Source organism: Phyllostomus discolor, chromosome 5 (assembly GCF_004126475.2).
Source record: "Phyllostomus discolor isolate MPI-MPIP mPhyDis1 chromosome 5, mPhyDis1.pri.v3, whole genome shotgun sequence".
NCBI classification, from domain to species: domain Eukaryota; kingdom Metazoa; phylum Chordata; class Mammalia; order Chiroptera; family Phyllostomidae; genus Phyllostomus; species Phyllostomus discolor.
In genome coordinates this window covers 110140493-110159329 of record NC_040907.2, presented here as the reverse complement: position 1 = coordinate 110159329, position 18837 = coordinate 110140493, and the positions used below count along the sequence as shown (strand labels likewise).

The 18837-nt window shown below is 44.3% G+C and overlaps 1 protein-coding gene across 1 annotated transcript; it reads right to left on the bottom strand.

Annotated features, from left to right (window-relative positions):
* Positions 1-576: 576 nt before the first annotated feature.
* LOC114497141 (annexin A8-like) lies at positions 577-18649 on the bottom strand. Its single transcript, XM_028512740.1, is given in 9 exon segments — positions 577-696; positions 10109-10201; positions 10447-10539; positions 11074-11102; positions 11105-11132; positions 11641-11722; positions 12473-12563; positions 12988-13099; positions 18629-18649. Coding segments are annotated over 9 exon segments (669 nt in total).
* Positions 18650-18837: the final 188 nt, after the last annotated feature.

Here is an 18837-nt window from a genome sequence, read left to right as displayed (position 1 = left end):
TTTCCGACTCCTCCCACACTCGGCTTCACATGCCAGAACTCGTGTCCTTCCAGCTTTACTGGGCTGCCATCATGAGTTTGGGCAGGCGTGGCCCCATGTCCTGGAGCCAATCCTCTCTGAGTTCCCATGCAGGCGCTGTAACTCAGGGGACCTGCCCCCACAGTTACATCTGGGTGGGGAAGTTACTTTCATTCCCCTGGCTTAGAGCTGATCACAGCTACTTAACATATCTATGCAACCAGTCAAAGGTTATAGATATGCTAAACGACCACACCAGAGTTTAGCTGCAAGGCTGTTGCTATGCTAAACAGCTCTCAATGTCCCTGCTCCATTTGTCCCTTCCCCCAACCCACACCCTGGGTGGTGGTGGGGGGGGGATGGAGACATCCCAAAAGCTCCTGGACACCTTAAGTTCTGGACCCCATTTCAAATGCCTATTTGGGGCCCCCCCTCTTGGCTGCACCCTGTAACAGATGGGCGGGGCAAAACAGAAGGGAGCCGCCTCTGTAGTTGCCGCTGCCGCACATTTCTAGTCTCCCAGGCTTGGCCTCACGAAGCTGGGGCCCCAAGCCATGCTCATCCCCCGCTGCTGCTGCCGCTGGCTGCTTCAGTCCTCCGGGCCACGGTCTTTGGGTGAATGCCCAGGATGGCAGCGCCTGTGGCTGAACACTGGGAGCAGCCAAGATGGCAGTTGAACTATGACCCGGAAGAGACGGCTGACATCAAGTCAGGGTGCGAGAAGAGCCACCAATGAGGGGTTGCCACTTTGTTTGGAGGGATCCAAACCCCAGCCCCCATGAAGAGGGCCAACCAGAATAAAATCCCACCGTATTCTCTGCGGTGCAGTCTTTTCTCAGCCTTCCCGCTGTGCGGGCGGGAAAAACTTTGCCCCGGAACACAAACCCCCCAAATAAAGCTTTTCTGCCTATTTTTGTGTCTAATTGACATTTATTCCTCAGGAGATTCTCAGGAAACCTTACACTTAGGTCATCTGTTCTATTTGGGTACCTTCTGTTTGGAGCTCTGTCTGGTCTGCATAGACATCTGTTCGGGTCCCAAAAAGGTGTCTGTTTGGAGCTCCATGGAGTTCCATCTGGTAGAATGGGGGGAAAGCCTCCATTCCACGAAACGGCCCTTTGGGCCAGTTCTGATTCGTTGACTTATGAGCATATATAGAAAGCGTATGTTGTTTTGTTGTAGTACTGTTCTGTTTGTGTTCTGTATAACTTAGATTCAGGAGAGAGCTGGTCACTGAATGGGTCTTTAAATTACTGTATTATACTGTAACTAGAGTTGTTTTGTCAAAAATCAGGGAAGCGGAACAAACTGCCTTATCTAGAAGTTTTTGGGTTTACATGATAAAGATGCATGCAGAGTTAAAAAGTGAAAAATAAAAGAGGAAAATCAGTTAATGGCTCAGAGAAAAGAAAATTTACATGTGAAAGATAGAAGGTCAGAGGAGAGGGGCCAGGAAGATCTAGATATGATGACTGCTGCAAGTTGGTCAGAGTTCCTGCAGGCCCAGGGAATCCACTTCTATGAGTGAAATAGGAAAAGTGTGCCTGAACTGGTATCACTATCTTAAATCGGTCAAAGAACCAGATTTAAGACAGTGGAGGAAAAGCCTCTACTGTTGATGGGAGAAACCTGGTTCTTCTTGCTGATGCATGCAAAGAATTATGTATCAGCAAATCTAGTAGTATGTAATTAGTTTATTAGTGGCTCACTTCCATGGAAGAGAACAGGACTGGGTAGAGTAGGGGGGGAAAGGCAAAGTTTCAGAGCAAAGCAGGGTGAGAAAAGCAAGAGAGGCTGAAGACCAGGGTGGCAAGCCCTTGGGCAGCCTGAGGCTGGGTGGCCAGAGGCTCTGTGGCCTGAGAGCCAAGAGCTCCCTGGGCCGAGAGAGAGAGAGAGAGAGAGAGAGAGAGAGAGTCCTTTGTTCTCAGGACTTATATAGTTGGTGGGATAGGAGGGAAAAAAATTACATATCGATTAATGGGTAAATGTGGTGCCAGCTTTCCTGGGAGAATGTGACTACCCAAATTTAGGGATGAATGAAAGTCTGCCTGCCCGAATTCTTATCTTGTTCCAGACTCCATTTGGTCATCCTGTTGTAAAACAAATACATGACAGGAGGCAGTTAATTACATTTTGGGGCAATTTCCAAAGTTATTTATGGGCACTTTCTGTAAGTATCAGGGACTCTCTTGTAAGACAGTTAGTGACCAGTGGCACGTGCTCACCTGCCTGCAGTGAGCATGGAATGCTGTGGGTGGCTCGTTGAAACACGAGAAAGACACACACAGAGACAAGCAGTTTCTGTGGGGAAGTTAAAAAGGAATGGCCACTCTCTGTCTAGTGGGGAGAGCACCCGGTCTCTATTCCCAAGCAGATTTTTATTGAGAAAACAGACTTAGTTTGTGGATTCACAGTCTGGCAGCAAAGATCAAAAGATGTAGGTGACTTACAAAGGTGCAGACAGAACTCCTGCTGTGATTCTGGGCAGAGATTGGAATTTTAACATATGAAAGGACTATAGGTTCCAAAGGTTTCCTGTCTGTGCCTTTAAATTCCGAGTTAATAACATCCTCCAGCAAACAGATCTCACAGGATCTTGCATATTCTATGTCGCAGGCCTGATCACCCTGGGGATCTGCCGTTTCTGGTCTGGGCCACCCCTGCAGGCCTGAGTTAACAGAGAAGACAAAGGCAGCCAGGAGACTTGGATTTCTCACAAGGACTCAGGCTTTGACAAAGCTGAGGGGGCAGGGGTTGATGTCAATCACCCCTTCCTTTCCCAGCCCTGTGAGTCTCTTCCCTTAGGGCATTCCCACGTGATCGTGTCTGTCTTAGATTCATTCTCTTTCTTAAGAGAACTGTTAGCCATCGTTGACTGCTGATGATGCAAAAGGGAAGCCAGGCATTAGAACAGGCAGCGTCCATGCCAGGGAAATAAGTTTTGTCTCCTTAGTGGCTCCTGGTCCAGAGGTCTTTCACTCAGCCTAAGTCATGGGGGATTACAGCTTCCTGAGACCAGGCAGGGTGGTCCCCACCAGACCAGAGGTAGGCAATTAAGCAAACTCGAATTATGGGCTCTTTCTTGCTAATATAGTGTTTCTTGTGATATTGGAACACCTGGCAATATTATCAGACGAGGCTCAGGACTGCTGACTTAGCATGTGAGACTTGTCTCCTTCCTCTCCCTGCCTCAGTTTATTACTTATTCTATCTAATTGGTAAAAGATGTTTCCTGGAAACCAGGGTGATAAATGCTGGCCAGTGACAGTATTGCAGTCTCAGAGTTCTTCCTATGCTGTCTCCTGCTTCACTACCAGGGTATGGCAATATCATTTTTGGAGAATTTTCAGTGAGAGTAAGGCCAGAAGGCCAGTCTGCTAGATGTTATCTGGCACATACTCTGTTTTCTACATTAGATCTATTAAACTGGAAAAGCTCAAACCTTTCTTATGGACATAACCCTGCTAAAATGACTGATTTGATTGCATCAGTTTTTTTTCCACTTATCATCTCAATTGGGCAGACATAGGACCCTTATTGAATTCTTTGCTTCAGTAAGGGAGATGAGCAGAGGCTGGTGTTGGAGAAGGCAAATGAAGAGGCTCAGAGGTTACACCAAGAAAATCCAGATGGGGCTCTGGGTCTTCCCAGGGCAATACCTGTAACTGAGCCCAACTGAGACCCTAAAGGGGATGGCCTTCCTCTCTTAGAGCATTATAAGAAATGCCCCCTTGAGGGAATGGGGAAAGGCATCCCTGAGCATAAGAGTCTGAATATGGTGCAACCATATTCAGGCGGTGCAACAAAAGTCCACAGAGGACCCCTCCCAACACCAGGAAACAGTTAAGGAGATTCCTGGGGATGGCAAGTGACTGCCACATTTGGATTCTAAACTTAGGTCTCATTGCTAAACCACTGTATAAAGCACTGAAAGGGCCAGAATATAGCCCTTTATGGGCAAAGGCATGCACTCAGGCTTTTGAGTCCCTGAAGGTGCACCTGGCTTTTGCACTGACTTTGGAGCTTCCAAACCTACTGAAGCCCTTTCAATTATATGTGCTTGAGAGACAGGGCATTGCCCTAGGATTCCTTACCCAAATGTTTAGTGACATTTTACAGCCCATTGCATACTTCTCAAGGAAACTAGATCATGTTGTCCAGGGGTGGCCAGCCTGCTTGAATGCTGTGGCAGCCACCTGTGAGCTCTTACAGAAAGCTGAAAAGTTTTCCTTGGGACAACCTATCACCAGTTATGCACCCCAGCAAGTGTTGAGCCTGCTGGAGAAAAAGGAAAATTTGTGGTTCATTGCTGAAAGAGTGGGCAGCTATGCAGCCATTCCTCTTGACAATCCCAATGGTTCCCTCAAAAATATAAGTAAGTTAAATCCTGCCTCTCTTCTCCTGGAGTCTGACTTGGCTGCACTAATACATGACTGTGCAGAAATAACTGATGAAGTTTATTCTAGCAGAATTGATTTACAGGACCATCCTTTAGAAGAAGCAGACTGGACTGTCTATGCAGATGGAAGCAGCTATATGGAAAAAAAGAAACAGAAAGGCTGGGTATGCAGTTGTGACTCTTAAAGGAGTAGTGGAGGCCAAGGCTTTGCTGCCAGGAACCTCTGTTCAGAAAGCTGAACTGATTGCATTGATGAGGGTACTGGAATTGCTGTGCAAAAAGAGTGAATGTGTATATGGACTCAAGGTAAGCTTTCCTAATTTTGCATGCATATGGTTCCATCTGGGAAGACAAAGAACTGTTAACTTCCAAATAAAAAGGAGAATAAGCATGCAGCAGAAATTTTAAAATTATTAGAGGCTGTTCAGGTACCTTTACAGGTGGCAGTTTGGCACTGCCTGGGGCATCAGAAAGAGGACACTGAAGTGGTTAGAGGAAACAATCTGGCTGATCAGGCAGCAAAAGAGGCTGCTAAAGGAATGTTTATAATATGTTTGGTACCTGTTCTGGACTTGTCAAAATTGGACTTTGAATATTTAACTGCAGACTTAGAGAAAGCTGAGGATTGGGGTTTTGATGAAGAAGGTCCTGATAGTGGATGGAAAAAAGAATAAGAAAGGAGTTATACTACTTTCCTGAACATTTAGTGGGGCTAGTCATGAAGCATTTGCATGAGGCCACACACTATGGAAGAGACTCATTAATCACCTATGTTAAACTGTGGCTCACAGGTTCTAGAATTTCTAAAGCCATACAAAATGTAATTGCTAGATGTGCTGTGTGTCAGAACACCTCTAAAACAGATCCCCATCAAAGGAAAGAAGCAAAGCAATACCAAGAACAGTGTCCACTTGACTTTGCTCAGATGCCAAGGGTCTGAGAATAGAAATATTTGTTAGTCTTTCTGGACACCTTTTCAGGATGGGTAGAAGTTTATATTACTAGAATGGAGAAATCCTAGAGATAGTGAAAGCCTTACTAAAGGAAATAATCCCTTACTTTTGCCTCCCTGGCAGCATGCAGAGTGATAATGGACCTGCTTTCACTTCAGAAATTACACAGAAGGTTAGTAAATTTTTAGGAATCAAGTATAGACTCCATATAGCATGGAGACCTCAGGCTTCTTGGAAGGCAGAGAAGATGAATCACACCTTGAAGAAAAATATAGCCAAGCTGTGTCAAGAAACTGATCTCCATTGGCATCAAGCTTCACCTGTTGCCTTATGGCTCCTTGGACTGGGATTCAAATGAGTTCCTGTGAAATTTTGTACAGGTGACCATTTCAGGCTATGATTGGGGTGATTATATACACACACACACACACACACACACACATATATCACACTGAAGGTAAAGAAATATGTACAAAATTTAAGTCAGACCTTTGCTGTAATTAATGACCTTGCCTGTATTAAAGACTTCTCCCCCACAGGTTTGCTGCATTCCTTTGAGCCTGAAGATAAGGTGCTACTCAAGACTGGGATGAGAGCATCTCCAGAAGGCCAGCTAAAAGAAAAGTGGACTGGACCTTGGGATGCACTCTTCACCACCCCTACCATGATGAAGTTGGCAGGAATAAAACTCTGGATTCATAACACCGGAGTAAAGAAAGCACTGGAGGAACAATGGACTGCCGAACCTCAAGAAGACCTGAAAGTCATCTTTCGAAAACAATATTTACATTCTTTTCATTCCTTTCAAACAAGATGAAAATATTTGGTCTATATTTAGTGATGCAGACACCGGCCCCCAATGTCCGCGCCCTTATGGGTGAGACATGAGACAAGTTCACTCAGACTGCCGAGTCCTGTGGAGGAAAAGGGACAGCATGGCTACTCTCTCAAGAGGAGAGTGCCCCAACCCTTGCCTTGACAGGCTTTTATTGGGTTTGTTTTGCACAAGAATACAGGTAAAGCTCATTAATCATTATCAAGCAGTAAGAATCAAACATACAAAGAACTCTGAGGGCCTATTTTGAGTCAGGGTCAGATAGCTAAAGAGCCATAAAACTTTGAGGAACAAACTCACTTCTTGCTTGGACCCTTATCATTTAATTGAGAGCATCCTAAACAAAGCAGCTTTCACAGTATTTTACATATTCTTTTTTAGGTCTGATTGCCCTAGGGAACCTGCCCTTTCCAGCACAAGGCAGCACCCACCACCAGCATTGTTTCAGGCTTAAGGCATTGTTTCAGGCTTAAGTCTAGCAGGGAAGTAAGGCAGCCAAGAGATTAGGAGACTTCTTGCAGATAGAATGAGGACTCAGGCCATGTCAAAGCCGAGGGGCGAGGGTCCATCACCCTCTTTTCTGTAGCCCCCCAAGTCCTTCCCTGGGGCCTCCCAGGCACACAATAGTGCCTATCTTAGGTCGTTCCCCCCTTGGGGAATCTGACCAAGCATTGGCTAACTGACCAAGCATTGGGGGCCAGGTAGGGTGAAGTAAAAGGAGCAGAAGTGGTGCTCCTGCCAAGTAGATAAGCTTTGTCTCCTTAGTGGCTTATGGTCTGAAGGTTGCTCACTCAGCCTTAGCCACGAGGGGTTACAGCTTCTGAAACCAGGCAGGGCAGTTCCCAAAAATTTAGCAAAAATGTTCTGAATATTTCTGACTTTTGTCTTGCAGGAGGAACTTATGTTGAACAAACTTTCATTTCATTCCTTGTAGGTGTCTGCACTCCCTTGGAAAGCCTTAGAAATTATATGGTGTTTGAGCATATCAAATAGTAAATGACCTACTCTGGTAGTTATAATTGGGGACCAGTGGTAACTATAAAGGACAGGGAAATGTTTTCCTTTGAGGTCGCTAATGTAGTCCTACCTAGAGAATGTACAGGTTTTGTCAACTATACTAAAAATTGTTTTGTGCTCTCAGCATGTGTGAAGATGAATTGCACCACCAACACTGATGTATCTCAAGCTTATGTTCATGTTAAATTGCCTACAGGATAGTTTCTAATATGTGGAAGGACTCGCTATTTCATATAGGATCCCCTGATCCTATAGAAATAAGAAATTTTATTTTTTAAAAATATATTTTATTGATTATGCTATTACAGTTGTCCCATTTTTCCCCTTTACTCCCCTCCACCCTGCACACCCCCTTCCACCCACATTCCCCCCTTTAGTTCATGTCCATGTGTCACACTTACAAGTCTTTTTGCTTCTACATTTCCCATACTATTCTTACCCTCCTCCTGTCTATTTTCTACCTACCATCTATGATATTTTAAAACTAACAGTGGGTGAATGAGAAGGGATTCAAGAGTTGGAAAATTTGGGTTTAAGGTAAATAGTTGTAAGCTTAGTAAGTAATGTATGTGTTAAAGCTATTGTTTCAGAAACTACAGATAAAGCCCATCCTAGCTCCCAGGAGAGACAGTCGATCTCTTGGGGCACCACTAAAGATCACCACTTGGGGAACAAGTGGAGGCATCCAGGGCATTGTATTTTAGGGAGAGACAGATGACCACCAACCCTGGGAACAGCTAACTGCCTAGGGTGAGAATACTGCAGTTTTTTAAATCTAATTTTCTTTGAATTTCAAAACCCCTCACCACACTTTGTTCTCTGTTATAAAAAAGCTGGCTTGGAAAGAAAATGTAAGACAGTCTGTTAGGGCTCGAACCTGCTGTCTTCTCAGATTGTCAGCCTCCTGAATACAGTGCCCATAAAGATTCAATTCCTGTCTCTGCTTATTGGGTTCAGTATGTGACAGACAGAATGAATGCATCTTTTCCAGTTTCAAAAGCACCTGCTCAAATGCAGCCTTTGAGAGACTGGCTTCCCTTCCCCCTTTGAGAAATAAGACTGTATGATCACAAGAGGCGAGGATAAGAGAAGATCCAAACGTCTTCTCTCAAAACATGGTGATGGTTCTGTGCAAGTTGGTTTTACATTTGCTATTGCATAGGGCTGCGTGTAAGTGGGTGGAAGACAAAGCAGTTACCTTCATGGTGTAGTAAAGACATTCCACAAAGTAGCAAACAGGAAAGCTCTGTTATCAGCTCTAGGTGGTAGGCAGTATTATGTTCATGTTTATTTATATTTTGCCTTGGGTCTGAAGGGTTAACATTGTGGAAGCCTTGATCTATTTATTTGTACCTTGCTTAGTTCCAAAATGAAGGGCTTGTGTCAAGTGGGATGGGATAGGAAAGGAAGCCTGAGACACTAGGCAAAGGTGTATAGGCTGAGGCATGAAATGTACTGGGGGCTGCAAGGCTGGTCCATTAGAGCACAGCTCTACCCAGTGCAGTCCCTGGACTCTCACACTCCAAAGATGGCTATGCCAAGAATCCAGCCACCTAGCTGCACAGAGAAGCCACAGTTACAGGGCTTACCAAACTCAGAGGCCCACTTTATATGTCAGTTATCAGCAAGGTCCCTGCATTTGAAATTCCGTATGATAAGTAGGCCCAGCCCTGAAACACAAAGCACCCTGGGCGATCTGGCCCAGAGAATGGGCCCCATACTCACTTTTGCACATGCTTCAGAGACTCTGCATCTAAATGGGGGAAGTTGGGGAAGATCACTTACTGTGATCTTAGCCCAGGGCAGCAGAAAGAGCATGGACTGTGTATGAAATAGACAGATATTTAAATCCCACCTTGACAGCACTGTGTGACTTCATTATTTGACCTCCCTGCCTGGCACTATCTTAATCTGTGAAGTGAATGATGTGAGTCTCAAGGAAAAATGAATAGGGCATGTCCAAGCACAGTAGGGCACTGTACAACTTTGCTTTTCCCTGCCTGAAAGTTTATTTAGGTTGTTGTTTAAACTGGATCCAGGTGCTGACTTGGAAGCTGAGATATGAGCAGGGGGCATGCTTAGATGCTCTACAATAGATTGGATTTTATCACAGCAGTCAATGCCTGCTGGGGAGTGTCAGATGTCCCAGTCCACCCCTAGAGACCTGTACATATCAATTGGCTGCTTGGCACTGAATGTGGACAGGTTGGTGTAGAGCTGAGTACCTTAGCCCTGGGACTTTGACCTTGGATCTATCACAGGAGGAAGTAGAGGAGAAGTCCCTCTGCCCCTAGGCCTCAGGTTTTCCTTCTACAATGACTCTTCTTACTATGATCTTAGCTTTGGACCCCAAAATATGCTTTGGGAATAAGTCCTCTTGGCCTCGCCTTGTCTTTAGAAGTTGCTCAGTGTTCTTCAGATTCAGACCATCAATCACTCATCACAATTTCTTTAAACTAAAGCAGATACCAGATCCTTGCTGAGGTCCAGAGAAGTGACTTTCTTCAGGGCTCCACAATCAGAACCAGAATATTGTCTCTATAGCTGCTGAGAGTGAGTGTGGACACTGGGTCTGGCATAATCCTGCAAATGTGTGCACATGCACACATAGTCACACACTCACTCACACAGCATGGGGTGCTACCTGGGGAGCACAGAGAACAACCACTGGTAGGACACTGCAAACTGAAGACACTGGAGGTACAACAGTGCCAGTGTCCTGGGTCGAAAGATACATGGTGAGAGTGTGGCCTTAAGGGGAGTCCCTTGAAGGAGCATGTAGGGACCCAGTCACTTGCCATGGATGCCCTGGGCACTACTCTGCCCCTGGGCCCTATGGCCCACAGACACATGTGAGTCTGAGTACAAACTCTATGACTTACTCACTGTGAGCATAGCCTCCTCCAGTGAGCTGTGGGTCTCACTCTTCATGCTGTCCTCAGTGCTTTTGTTGGTTATTTTCTCATATTCCTCAAACACGGTGGAGACAGGGCTTCTTTTAGGGAACACATGGGTCTCAGAGTGATGCTCCTTAGCTCTCAGATCAGAGATTGCACATGTAGTGGGCTACCCCTGAGCTCCACTTATACCAGGACTTCTTGGTTTTCTCCTCAACTCCAGGACTCAATGACATAACTTAGTGGATATTCAACATGAAGAGAGAGGGTCTGTGACCAGAGCACCCCACTGTGGCTCCAACACTTCCTCCCTTCCTGCCCAGTACCTCTCATCAAGTGTGTGGCACTGCACATGCACAAGATGGTGATGAATTTCATCTCATCAGTACTGTTGATCTTCTCACTCACTGCATACAGATTCTGGTATTGGGACATCCACAAGAATCCAGTGAAGGAGAAGCAGGAGCTGAGGGGCAGCCCCCATCCACCCAACAGGTCATTCTCTGGTTGATCCTCTCTTTTATGGGGAGCTCACTATCCCCAAGTGGTTGAATTCTCTCAATAATCAGGCCAGAAGCTGCCCTAAGAAGTCTCTCCACCCTGTAGCTTTGCTCTGCCTCTGAGCACATCCAAGCACTCTGCGGGCAGGCAGACCCATGGAGAGCTAAAAACACAAATCCAGTCCTCAGAGGCTCAGGTCTGTGGGCTGCTCTTATCAGAACAGAGCTTTAGCAGCCTCCATCCAAGTCACTCTCCTTCCTGTCCCTGAGTTTCCTCAATACCCTCACTTTTTTTCTTTAGAGACTAGAGGGTAAAAGCCTACAGAGGGTTGAGCTGGGTCCTAGCCTAGCAACAAAAAAGACCTTCATGGGCAGAGGGGTAGAGTAAGGCTGCCAGACATTGGCCCCTGGACTCTAGATGGCAAGGTAAAAACTGCTTAGGGTGTAGCCTCACCCGTGCATCTTGGAGGGCCAGTCCAGGTCTACAAAGCTACTCATATCATCCCTGCTGCCCTAGGAATAAAAGAGGTAGTCCTGTGAGGCTGGCTGACTGACCAGAGCAAGTAGGGCTTAGGGGAGAGCTGGGCAGGAAGGCAGGCAGAGCCCTGCTGCTCTTTGGACATGGGGCCTTCTTCAAGCCAGTTATCACCTCCAAGCCTTGGATTCCTCATGTGTAAAGTAAGAGTAGTAAGGACCCTCTCATAGAGAGCCGGGGGATGCAGTGAGCTCACGGAAGCAAAGTGGCTGCCATGGAGCTTGGTGTGAAGACATGCTCAATGACAGGGCACTCTCCTTCCACCACCTTATGCCCTCATGTGACTACATTAGGAGAGGTGCGGGGGCTCTGCAGTGAGAAACCTTGAGCCATACTGAGACATCCCCAGTGAGCCCCAGCTACTGGGGCTATACCCTGCCCTTGCTCTGACCCTTTCCCACTTCCTCAGTAGCTGTTCAAGAGCTGATGTCCCTGGGGTGGGGCTCTTGAGATCCCCCAGGGTCCCAGGAGACTGGGCTGTGGTACCTGAAGGAGGCACACTAGGATCCTCTCCAGGTAGCAGATGGTATCTGCTTGGATATCTTCCTCTAGTCTGGATCCGTAGTCTGCAGGGGAAACAGGATCATGGGGTATGGACCTACTTTCCTCTCCCCATAACCTGATTTTCTCCTCCTGGCCCTGTCTCCCACACTTATTCTGATTAAAGCTGTCCAGGAAGGATGAGTCTTTGACATGAAAAGTGGACACTGCCCAGGTGTCTAAGTGGTAGAGGCTCCATCACCTGGTGGTTGTTCAGAACTAGAAAGTGTCTTAGACAGCCAACCCAGCGTGATGGGCCAAGCTAGAGAGCCCTGCTATGGGCTGCTGACTAAGCTATGTTTCATCTTGTGGTTTGGCAAAGCTAGAGCCTTTAGGCAGACTGCCTACCAGGCAGATCTCATGGAGCAGACCTCTGGCTGGCCTCAACATGCCTTTCTTCCTGTAGACTCCATGATAGCTGGCTTGTGGTTCACACTCCCCAGTGCATTGGAGCCCTGGGTTAACCTGTGCCTGGCAAGGAGGAGCCAGACCCAGTTACTGACATAGCCCGTGGCCCTGTATAGCACTGCTATGCCCTCAAGGGGCAGAGAATTTAGTGGGTCCGTGCCTTATCTCCAGCAGCTCATGAGCCTAGAGTCTAGCCTGAGTCATGTCTAATTTTGTCAGTAGGCACAGGACTTGGCACACAATAACTGTTTAGCACTCATGTGTGGAAAGGCCCAGAAAGGTCATTTACAACATGGCCCAGCACACTGAGGCCATTCCCAAGTGAGCCTTTAACTCAGACTCTGAACTCTTCTTTGCAGGTCCCTTAACTTTCTCATATGCTTTCATTATCTCCTGCAGCTGGTTCTTGGTCTGAGAAGCCAGGATTTCAATGAAGACACCTTCCTTGGTTCCTAAACCCTGTGGATAAATTCTCAGCATTCTGGAGAGCTCTGCTTGGGCCTTCCTGCTCTGTCCATACCCTCTTGGGTCAAGATGCCTGATACCTCTTAAATAATAGCAAATGCAAATGGAGTGGGAAATAAGAGGCAGTTGAGGAACCAGGCATGAAATGGCAGGGGCTGCTTTCTAATTCTTGCACGCTTGGTTTTGTGATGTCCTGGCTTCGTCATGGCCATGTGGCAGCAGTTCTGTTTGGTGGCAGTTTGAGCAGTCTGTTGCAAGCTTGCTGGGCTCAGCCAAGGTCCAGGTGACCATTCTGAATGATGGCTCAGGGGGAGCTCAGAGCTCCCAGTACTAGGCTGTGTTTGGTAAGGGGTCCTAGGCATCACTATCCTACCCCAGTCCTTGTACTCATTTTTGCCCCACCTTCTTGTTTAGTTATCTTTGTGGCATCATGCAACTCTTTGGCCTTGTATCTGTGTGGTGGGTACATGAGGGCCATGGTGACATTCTCAAACTTACCACTTAGGTCTGACTTCAAGGTCTCAGTGAAATCCTAATGCAGGAATGACAGAGAGTGATGATCTGTATGATGCACTCACCTGTGTGCAGGCAGCAAGATGGTAGGCAGGCCCAGTGGCTCTGGCTAGATTCTAATGAGGGCTCTGCCATGTGCTAGTCTTGGCTGGGATTTCTTGAGCCAGCAACTTAGCCCCTCTAGGCACCCTTACCTGTGAAATGGAGATAATGATGCTTCTGCTTTCTGCTTAGGGAATTGCTGGAGAGATTTATATGGCCCAACTCAGCTTTCAGTGCAGTGCTAGGCACATTAAAAGCTTGAAATACAAGTTCATCATTGTTCACCATCAAATCCCAATCACTTAGTCATCAGCACTCAATCAATGCATGACTGAATTAAGGAAGCTATCTCACCTATGAGCCCTTGTAAGGATACGTGTCTCTACAAGAAGCCATAAGGCCATACCTAGTTTATCTCTCTAAAGGGCACAGCAAAGGACCAAGGGCATTGTCAGGCTTGTCAGCTTTAAGTCCTTACCTTACTGCTTATAGGCTCTGGACCTTGGGCCAGTTAACCTCTCAGAACATCCTTTTCCTCTGATGTTGCATGTAATGATTAAGAGAGAAAAATTATTATTATTTTTAAAATGCATATCAGGATGTTATTTTAGGAGAAGATGGTGACAAGGTAGGTGGGAGCAGAGCCCACTTCTCCCTGCACACAGGTGGAACACCTAGCTGATCTTCTAACGAAGAGTGTGAACAGCCAATGGAATCCCAGCTTATATGAAGTTTGGAGACCAAAATTGTAGAAGACATTGAAAAACAGACGGTAAGGAGATTTCATTGGGATGGTAAGGTCCCTGGGATCTGCACAGGGACCAAGGCTGCTACGGCCCCCAGCCTGGCACCTGCTGCAGGATCCTTGGAGGAGAGCCAAATCAACAGTTCCCTCCCCTACTAAACAGTGAGGACAGAGCGGCACCAGGATAGACCTGGATGCTTGAAATCACTGGGGGGAATAAAAACAAAGTGGGAGATGCACAGAGGTGGTGTTCACCTGCTGGGACTGTGGACGCTAGCTAGGTCATTACCAGAGAAAGTGAGGAGCTGGGTGACACTTGAGAAGGGAGAAGAGTTGGGTCATGATGGGCCCTGACCAAGATAGTTCCCAGTCTGGTTATAAAGTTGGGCTGTGTGTAAAGCTGGGTGCTTGTTAAGAATGGCAGGCTTAAATAAGAGGATTTTACTGAAAAAAAAAAAAAAAAGCTCTCAGTTGCTGTTTAAAGAACTCTCATGCAGCATCTGCCTCTCACCACTGCAGCTGGCTTGCACTATGGCTGGCTCCCAAAGGGGAAGGAGGAGGCACCCCACAGGGATGGTTCAGAGGAGGGCAATGGGGCTCAGGGTGTTAACAGTCCCCAGAAAAACTTAATTCAGTGGGGGAACTGAAATACCCTGAAGAGACTTTGAGAGTGTGCAGCACCTAAGCCAGCCAAGAGGGAGAAGGTGGTGTGTGAGTTGCCCCTAATTAGTGCACCTCATGGACAGCACAACTGGTGGATTAGAGGTGACGACCTGGCACAGATGGACAGTGGGGGCCAGGCAGCGCACAAAGGACCTGGGCTGGAGGCTGGGCAACTGTGAATATTGCAGCCCAGACATAGCCCCATCCTTGCAAAACCATAGGGAAAGGAGAAAAGCGAAGACCAGCCCCACTTAGCTTGCAGCATCCAGGAACACCAGCAGAACTCACTTGGTAGTTTAAAGTTAGCAGGAGGCTTTTTTTTTTTCTTTTCCCCAAGTGAGGCAATAAGACCTGGAGCCGTGAAAGGTCCAGAGACAGATCCAAAGAGGGAACACAAAGCTAATCCAAACAACTGAGAAACTGAGACAAATTTCATTTTTCTATTCTAGAGAACTTACATGTTATTGTTTATTTGTATTGTTATTATTTTTCATTATTTTTACTTCTTTTATTTTATTAGTATTTTTAAATTTCTCTTCTTTCTGTTTAGTTTTCATTTCATTTGTTTGTTTAATTGCATTGTTTGACTGTTTTTCCTTGTTCTCTCTTTCATAGTGTATTTTAATTTTCCTTTTCTCACTTCACTCATGTTCCAATATCACACTCCTCTTGGTTGTGTACTAGCTATTTTTGTTATTCAGATCATATATTTCTTTTCATATTATTTTTGTTCCAGTATTATGGTAAATAATTGTTGTTCCATATAACTGTAAATATTATGCAGCACCCATCCCTGGTCTTAGCCCATTTTACTATCTTCCAAAGCTCTATTACTATTGTGGTTAACTCTATTCTCCCTCACACTATGTCTACTTTTTATCCCTTTACTCTCACTATATCTCATTATCTGACTTCATACAAAAGCTCTGTTCTCTGGAATCAGCTCACAGTCCTCCCCCACTCTAACAAGAGTCTTATCTCTTTTTCAGCTTTTATAAAAAGTGGCTAGTTGAGTAAAATCATGGTTTATGCTGTATTTACCCAAAGGATCTCCTATCTCTTCTTGACTCGTTGGTACTTTAATTCCCATAGAACACTCCCCTGCTATCTTAATCCATTTTGCCTTCCCCCTGCAATTGATCATATACAAAAGAAGGTGGAAGTTGTGAACACCAATATGCCTGCGGAAAAGAGAACCCACCAATAAAGGAACCACCAAAAGGTAAAAACACAAGTACAACAAGAAAGCCTACACAAACAAATGAAAGGTCAACCCTAGAGCATTCAGACAAGGAGATCAAAGAGATGACATTACTGAAACTGACAGAATTCCTACCATAGAAGTTCACCCTACAAAGACAGCTAGCAAAGCAGAACATCAGGAAGTTCAGAAACAAACAAAAAGAGTCACCTAAAATGGGGAGACAAAAAAAGAACATGCAATCAAAAGAAATGGAACATTCCCCACTAAATGAAATGGAGGCAAGTAAACTATCAGATATAGAATTCAAAGAATGGTATAAGGATGCTCAAGGAACTCACAGACAACTACAAGGAACTGAGTGAGAACTACAACAGTATGAAAAAGGAAATAGAAACTATAAACAAAAGTCAGGATGAAATGAAAAATACAATTTCAGATATAAAAAAGACACTAGAAGGAATTACAAGCAGGCTGGATGAAGCAGAGGATGGAATCAGTGAGCTGGAAGATAAGGTGGAAAGAAACACCCATGTAGAGCAGGTGCATGAAAAAAGACTAAAAAATTATGAAGACAGCTTAAGAGAACTGAAAAACAACATAAAACACAAAAACATTCAAATCATAGGAACACCATAAGGAGAAAAAAGGAACAAGGGACAGAAACCCTGTTTGAAAAATAATGACAGAAAACTTTCCTAACCTGGAGGGAAAAAACCACACAAATGCAGGAAGCACAGAGAATCCCAATTAGGATGAAGCCAAAGAGGCCTACTCCAAGACACATCATAATTAAAATGCCAAGTTTTAAAGACAAAGAGAGAATCTTAAAAGCAACAAGGGAGAAACAAGAAGTAACATACAAAGTAGCTTTGATAAGGCTTACAGATGACTTCTCAACAGAAACACTCCAATCCAGGAGAAAATGGCAAGAGATATTTCAAGTATTGAAAAACAAAGGCCTGCAACCAAGGCTATTCTATACAGCAAGGCTCTCAATTAAAATAGAAGGTGAAATACGGAATTTCCCAGACAAAATAGACTGAAAGAATACATCTCCACCAAACCAGCACTGCAACATATGCTAAAGAATTACTATAAGAATAGGAAGGAAAAGAGTGAAAAAGTGAGGAACACAGGTACAAAGGGGGGAGAATGAATAAATACTTACTAATAATTGCCTTAAACGTTACTGGATTAATGCTCCAATAAAAAGACATAGAGTAGCTGAATGGATAAGAAAACATGACCCTCATGTACGCTACTTACAAGAGAAACAAATAAGAACAAAAGACTTACACAGACTAAAAGTGAAGGGTTGGAAAAAAGTATTCTAAGCAATTGGACAGGAAAAAAAAAAGCTGGGGTAGCAATATTCATATCAGACAAAATAGACTTCAAAAGAAGGGCCATAAAAAAAGATCCAGAAGGACATTCCATAACACTCAAGGGAAGAATCCATTAAGACATAAATATTAGACATATATGCACTCACATAGGAGCACCCAAACACATAAGAAAAATGTTGGAGGACTTCAAGAAAGATGTACCAGGAAGTTTTAACATCCCACTCTCAAAAATGGATAGTTCTTCCAAACAAAATATCAACAAAGATAATGCAGCATTGAACAATGTCCTAGATCAAATGGACTTAACTGATTATATCTATATCTATATCTATATATCTCTATCTCTATCTATATATATCCTTTCATCCCAAAGAAGCAAAATACACATTCTTTTCAAATGCACATAGAACATTTTCAAAGATAGACCACAGGATAGGACACAAAACAAGCCTCAACAAATTCAAGAAAATTGAAATCATATCAAGCATTTCCTCTGACCACAAGGGCCTAAAGCTAGAAACCAACCTCAAGGACAAAATTCAAAAACACACAGACTCATGGAGATTGAATAACATGCTATTAAAAAATGAATGGGTCAAGGATAAGATCAAGGAAGAAATCAAAAGTTTCTGGAAGCAAATGAAAATGAACTCACAACAATCCAAAACTTATGGGACACAGTGAAGGCAGTCCTGAGAGGGAAGCTCATAGTGATAAAGGCTTACCTTAAAAAGATAGAAACATTTCAAACACACAACCCAACACTCAAGGAACAATAAAGACAACCCAGAGAAAGTAGAAGGAAGGAAATAACCAAGATCAAAGCAGAATTAAATGACATAGAGACTAAAAGCACAATTCTAAGAATCAATAAATCCAGGATCTGGGTTCTTTGAAAACATAAACAAAGTTGACAAGCCTTTAAGCAGAATCATCAATAAAAAAAGAGGGCCCAAATAAACACAATCAGAAATGAAAGAGGAAACAGTACAACTGATATCACAGAAATGCAAAAGATTGCAAGAAATTACTATGAAGAACCATATGTCAAGAAATTTGAAAACCTAGGTGGAATGGAAACATTTCTAGAAAAATATAATCTTCCAAAGATCAATGAAGAAGAAGCAGAGACCCTGAACAGACCAATAACAGTTGACAAAATTAAAGCAGTATTAACAAACGCCCAGCACAGAAAAGCCCTGGACTGGGCAGTTTCACAGCGAATTTTACAAAACATTTAAGGAAGAGCTAATTCCTAACATTCACATTTTATTCCAAAAAATCCAAGAAGATGAAAGACTCCCAAATTCTTTTCATGAAGCCAGCATCATCCCAATCCTAAAACCATATGAAGACACAACAAAGAAAGAAAACTACAGGCTTATGTCGTTGATGAACATAGACGTTAAAATCCTCAAAAAAATATTGGCAAACCACACCCAGCAATACATTAAAAAGATTATACACCATAGTCAAGTGGGATTCATCCAAGGGATGAAAGGATGGTACAATATTCACAAACCTATAAACATACTACATCATATAAACAAATGAAGACCAAAACCACATGATCATATCAATAGATGCCTAAAAAACATTCGATAAGGTATAGCACCCATTGATGATAAAACACTCAACAAAGTGAGAGTAGAGGAAGCATTCCTCAACATAATAAAGGCCTTGTATGAGAGACCTACATCCATCATCATACTCAGTGGGCCAAAGTTAAAACTTTCTCACTAAGATCAGGAACAAGA